The sequence below is a fragment of the Gastrolobium bilobum genome, unplaced genomic scaffold (genome assembly GCF_033153095.1).
Source record: "Gastrolobium bilobum isolate Gb01-03AN ecotype WA unplaced genomic scaffold, APGP_CSIRO_Gbil_v1 utg80639, whole genome shotgun sequence".
Classification (NCBI taxonomy): domain Eukaryota; kingdom Viridiplantae; phylum Streptophyta; class Magnoliopsida; order Fabales; family Fabaceae; genus Gastrolobium; species Gastrolobium bilobum.
Window position 1 is genome coordinate 115,817 of NW_026895753.1, and position 5,819 is coordinate 121,635.

The window sequence follows — 5,819 nt, forward strand, 5'->3', positions numbered from 1 at the left end:
GATATGTGAGCTCATTCGCTTTGTCAGTAGGAAAATAATAAAAGATTGTCAAGTATGCATCTTTAGGTCCCTTGGTCTAAATAGTCATAAAGAGAAGTTGGAGATATAGATATTTGAAACTCTATTAGGATTAAATCAATAGCAGTTATGAACTAGTTTGTAAAAAAAAAAAAAAAAAAAATTCCACTTGTTAATTGACTTCAAAACATATTAAAGAAGCAAAACAACTCACCTGGAAATGATCAAGGTTGGAATTTCTTCTGGTGGTAAATGGGGACGATAGACAGCTTGTGGAGAGAGCAAATCTATAGTTGTCAGGTTCACAAAAAATCTCCAAAGAGAAGCCTCGGAAAAGTATCTGAAAGATTAACCTCGTTTTAAACTGAAGGGAACAAATATTTAAATTCAACAATTTGGGAGAATACATTAATTAATTAATTATTAATTCTCGATAAATTATAACTATCAGATGAACACAAATTAATGGCTAAAATTGAGTGTAATATTTTTAATTCTTACATTGGTGTAAATTAATCATGTGATGTAGCTTCTAAATAATAATTATAATAAATGCCTAGTAAAATTGTGTATGGAAGGCGTACTTATTTCTTGATAATACTCCTCTATCTGTTTTATGAGAAAGTAAAGAAATTTTCTTTGTCTTCAATATCTCTGATATGATACTATTGAAAAAAGTGTCACTTAAAAGAGAGGCGTTGCCAAATTAAGATTATATTTTTATGAAGAGAAAAAATATTTTATCTAAAAGACATGATTGGAAAGATACATGAGAATCTGTGGGTGTCTTCTCTGATGATGAATAAGAAATTGAAAATTGAGAGAGATGGAGCAGACTTTATAAGGTCTAGCTTCACTCTCCTAGATTATCTCTCGGGGCTTTCCACTTTTGTGAAGAGTGAGGACATAAGTGAGACACAATCAATTGTTGTCACCCATGAAAAATAATCTTATTAAAATTATTACTATTTTTGTTCTAAAATGCCCATGCCTTATCTGAAAAATTCCTACAATGTCTCCAACAATTATCCCTCAACTGTTGCAATGGAACGTGACGGTTCGCGGGCACCATTTCGCTGCCAAACTAGCGTGCTTCCAGTATCTGTTCGATATCTATATATAGGACCAAGAGCTTTAGAAAATCGCCTCAATTTTGTGATTCCTAACCATACCGTCATTCTGTCGAAATTTTTCTAAAACATTCATACCTTGTGTGATCAAATCCAAGTATTCAATTGTATCTATCAGCTTTCCTAATAGATAGTGTCACTCTTCTTGAGATGATTTTATTCTATCACGACAATTGTCCACTATTCTCTTCAGCACCAGTGAAGAGTACAAATTTGTTTTAAGTAGAGGTGGCAAAGTGGGCGGCTCGCCCCGTCCTACCATCAACTCGTCAAAAAATAATTCAGCTCGTCCCGTCCTATTTTTAAAGTGGGCTAAAAAATTCGACCCGTCCCGTCCCATTTGGCCGGCAAGGCGGATTGGCCTGCAAACGCGAATCTGTTTTTCACTGCCCGCCTCTTCCGGTCATACACTTGCCAAAAAAAAAATCGCGTGACGGGTCAGTCCGTCAAACCCGTTTTGCCCGCCCAGGAACACCTCCGATTAAGTTTGGATTTGTGCATTGTCTATATTCACAACATTCATGAATTTCCTCTATTACAGGTTCTTCAAATTCCTCTTAAGGGAACAAATCCAGTTAAACTTGGAATTTGTGCATTTGTCAATATTTACAGCATCGTGAATTTCCTATATTGCATGTTCTTCATTGTTGTTTCATGTTTTCTGTTTTCTTCAACACAGGTTCTTATTTCCTGTTTTATCTATTAGTTTACACCCGCACACGCTAACAAGATAAAACAGAAGATTAGATCCAAGGAAAATAAATATCAACCCATATTCCTCTACATTAGTTTTATTGTAAAAAGAGCTACAGATTCACGCAACTCGAATCTCTCAGATGAATAGCGTACCGAAGTATTCACTACAAAAACTATTAAAAAGAACATTTATAAATTGCGATAAAGCACATGGATGAAATACAATCCTAGAAGTAGCAGAATTTACTTAGCTACACTTGAAAAGAAACTCAATCATGAGCAGCTAAGTTAATTCCAGTGGCGGGGAACAAGAGACATTCGTCCTAATTTCCATAGTTTTTTTACATCTATTCCTATTATATTTAAGTTGATGGTGTACCAAAAACAATACAAATCAATGTGACACCACTTAAAGAAAGAATGTCAGTCCTTCACTAAAGCTGACCCTAAGCTGTTTCGTATATAGATTTTGGGTGAAATGATGGGAAAATGGGGTGGGAAAAATTTGCTTACCATGTTTGGTATGAGTAAAAGAAAAAAAAACTTATTTCCCATCAATATGGTTTTGAAGTGAGCATTGGCAAAAAAAAAAAATCACACATTACTCATGGGATTGTTTTTTTCCCACATCAGGAAACATGTTTTCATTCAGTAAATGCCTGATAAGAATAAAAATGTCCTGATAAGACAATAACAGTAACAGATGTGTCAAAATGATGGATAATTTTATCATTTTGATTTAAATTTCCATCAATATTTTACCATCAACTAAACATAATATTAATAAAATTAACCCAACTTTCCGGATAATTATTTTGGCCTAACAAACACTTTTTCACAGCTTATCCAGAAAAAAATATTTCCCACCATATTTTCAGAAATCTTTTTTTCCCTTAAAATAAAAGATATCTACTGTACCAAACACCGCTAATGGACTCTTTATTTTGAAGTGTTTCCTTCTTTGCAAGATTTTGGTCCTTTTCTTCAAGTTTCTCGAATGGAGGGCTTGTGCCACCACGCCTTTGGCAGTGGCCTTCTCCATTTCTTTTTTCTCGTTTTACCATAGTTTTTCAATAAACCTATCTACACTAGCATCTATTATTTTTTTGATATAGTGAAAGAATTTAATTTTGAAAATCTCAAAGTTATCTCATATTCAATTAAAATCTAAACTTTTAACTTTGGATTTATCAAATTAATCTCATACTCTGACCTTACAGATCAATAAACCTCGTATTTATTGACATAAGGAACGTAATACCCTTTTTTGCATGAGTACTGCTCTCTATAGTGATAAATGTGTAATCACCGGTAGGTTTCAAGAAGTCTTGGTTGAAAATTTGTATCTATTTTCTTAATAGATCTATTTCTTTCCTTGGATGGGCTATTATTTGAATGAATTTTAAGGAAGAAAAACAAAGAAAGAAAAGTATTATCTTTCTTGATAGTTAAATGGCAATGCCGACAAACAAAACAGAATAAGTCGCTCTTCATCTATTGTGTGTTACATGGTGCTTATAACTTGCTCCTTTGGGTCTGTTGCATCTACTTGAATAAGCCGAGAAAAATAACCAGTTCACATGAGCAAGATGATTGAAAGTGGTTAGTTGCTGCTGGATGATATTCATAAAGGATTTGCTAAAACAGGTAGAAAGATTACCAGATCCCATGGGCTAGATATTTGTAGAAAATACAGTTCATATCAGCTCCTCATAAAGATGTGCCAGAAAACTTAAAAATTCTCCATGCATCTATCATGAAGCCTCCAAACCAGAGGGGTTACTCTTTTCCTGTTTGTTCTTTGCATCTTCCATAAAACATCTCAAATACCACAAAACCTGCATCAATCCACCATTTGCAACATGCAAAAGAAACACCCGTGGTTGTGCTACAAACCATGTCGACATAGACTTGACAAACACAAAAAGGCAATACATGCCCAGAAGATGCCATTTCATATCTTTTTCCTGTCAAGTAGCAAACCATGTGCAGATACAGCAAAAGCAAGTTCATTAATATATTGTAATAAAGCAAAGGAACAAGGAAACTGAGCATGGAACTGTCGGAGAATAACATAACAAATTCAAAATATACCTCGTATCTATGAAACAATTCTTGTGATATCTCCTTCAAGAAATCAGCCATAAGGCAGCCAACAAAGAGGCCAACGGGAATCATCAGTTCACGATTTATAGAGAATGTATATACAGCATCCGATAAAGAGCTAAAGATGAAAAATAAAATGAGAGACCACTTCACTGCCTCTTGTGCAAGAAAAACTAGTCTGTTTAGAAGCATATGCTCAGCTTTTCTCCAAGGAAATTCTTGGACTGAGATTGGCATTGCTTCTCTGAGTTTCTCCCCCATGATTCCAATCTGCGTCTTAACCCCATTAGGCTCATTATCGTCTGCCACTGATACTTTAATTGAACAGGTACGTTTATGAAGTGTTTGATTGTGAAGATATATTTCTGAGCATCTATGGAATTGACAGGGTTGGCATTGAAACAGCTTAACCTACACAAAGAAGAGAAGATATTGCTAAAAATGAATGAACATTGGGATGATGTCAGTTGGCAAATTCCTAACATTTCCATCCTGATAAGTAATATCATAATTCATCAATTGGTGGAACTACAACTTGAGTGGAATCCCTTGGACATTAAATATATATAGCCACATGTAAAAGGCGTAATATATGTATTATGTAAAATAATATGTTATTTGGGTTCATTGAAGGCATAGCCCAACTAGTTTGGAATAAAGGTGATGCTGAGGCTAATATATATTCTATGCTTTTGGTTTATTGTAAAATGTGTCTATGTGAACATTTATGCTTTCTCGTAGAGTAACATGAACAGACAAAGACCATGGATTGTATTGATGGAACATGGAATCACATAACATATTCAAGAAAACAGAGCATAACAGCACTTCTTCAGTCTTCTCTTTTATGTCTTTTCCAAATTACTACGTGTTTTGCTTGAATTTGTTCAAGATACAAAGCAGGACTCAATAGTTCTGTTAGAGAATAATAAAAAGGCCCTCACCTAATACCTTAAGCTCACCTAATACCTTAAGGTTTTGGGTTGAAGTGGTTCTTTACATGGTATCAGAGCTTCATAATATAGTATTTTCCAGTGCAATAAAGTTACATAGTGTCTATTTTTTGTTGATATAAGAGGTATTTTCATGGGTTTGCCTTGGCATCGTGTTCATACCGTTGTATTAAATGATCCCGACCGTTTACTTTCTGTTCATATAATGCATACAGCTCTGGTTGCAGGTTGGGCCGGTTCGATGGCTCTATATGAATTAGCAGTTTTTGACCCCTCTGACCCTGTTCTTGACCCAAAGTGGAGACAGAGTAACTGACCACAAGGTCACGAGTTCGATCCTCACCCCTCCCAATTGTGGAATTAAATAAAAAGCACAAAAGAAGGTAAACCAAAAATTGAGCCTGTGCAATATCCACACTTCAAGTTCAAAGCACTCTTGTGTAAGGGGGTGTATTAGAGAATAATATAAATCATTAAAAAAACACTCACCTAATACCTGAAGGTTTTGAGTTGAAGTGTTTCTTTACAAGTTCAGCCTAATTAAATCTCAACCGTTTCTCATGTCTTTCCAGTTTCTCAACTTAAGTGGTGTTTCTATATATTTTTTTTTTCTTTGAAACTTTATCCCAAGCAAAACTTCTGTATCTTTCTGAATCAAATGTGTATCTTCAAGTCTTAGTTCCGATTTCTCTTGTTAGGGCAAATGGCTAATCAGTCATCAAATACACTACTCAATAGCATTTCTCTCTAATCTTATCACAGTAAAAGTATAAATCATCCTAATGCAAGGAGTTATGAGTTCGTAACAAGGCATAGAATAAAAAGCATACCTGCCGAAACTTTGAAGTTGAAGGAACTGCAAGAGAAAGCAGAACCGACATCCTTCGCTTGTTCAGCTGCAACTCAATCCAATTCA

General features: G+C 34.8%; 1 protein-coding gene across 3 annotated transcripts; it reads right to left on the reverse strand.

Moving 5' to 3' along the window:
- Positions 1-3,207: 3,207 nt before the first annotated feature.
- Positions 3,208-5,815, reverse strand: LOC133295649 (uncharacterized). Of its 3 annotated transcripts, none has more exons than XR_009749381.1 (4): positions 5,734-5,815; positions 3,939-4,361; positions 3,505-3,811; positions 3,208-3,392 (listed from the first exon to the last, which is right to left on the reverse strand). XR_009749381.1 is itself a non-coding variant. In XM_061494490.1 (3 exons), exons 1-3 carry the CDS (start codon positions 5,782-5,784, stop codon positions 3,599-3,601), a joined length of 687 nt encoding a protein of 228 aa, XP_061350474.1. In that variant the 5' UTR covers positions 5,785-5,815; the 3' UTR covers positions 3,210-3,598. The 3 variants fall into 3 exon arrangements, 1 of the variants encoding a protein (XP_061350474.1); XR_009749380.1 differs by having other exon boundaries at positions 3,209-3,389; XM_061494490.1 differs by having other exon boundaries at positions 3,210-3,811.
- Between the last annotated feature and the right edge of the window lie 4 nt (positions 5,816-5,819).

Bases quoted from the DNA above. Each gene is read 5' to 3' on its own strand.
- LOC133295649 (XM_061494490.1), bottom strand. From the start codon at position 5,784: ATGTCGGTTCTGCTTTCTCTTGCAGTTCCTTCAACTTCAAAGTTTCGG. The intron at 4,362-5,733 runs GTATGCTTTTTA...TTCTTTGTGTAG, and splicing joins CAACTTCAAAGTTTCGGCAG to GTTAAGCTGTTTCAATGCCA. The intron at 3,812-3,938 runs GTATATTTTGAA...GCTACTTGACAG, and splicing joins AATTGTTTCATAGATACGAG to GAAAAAGATATGAAATGGCA.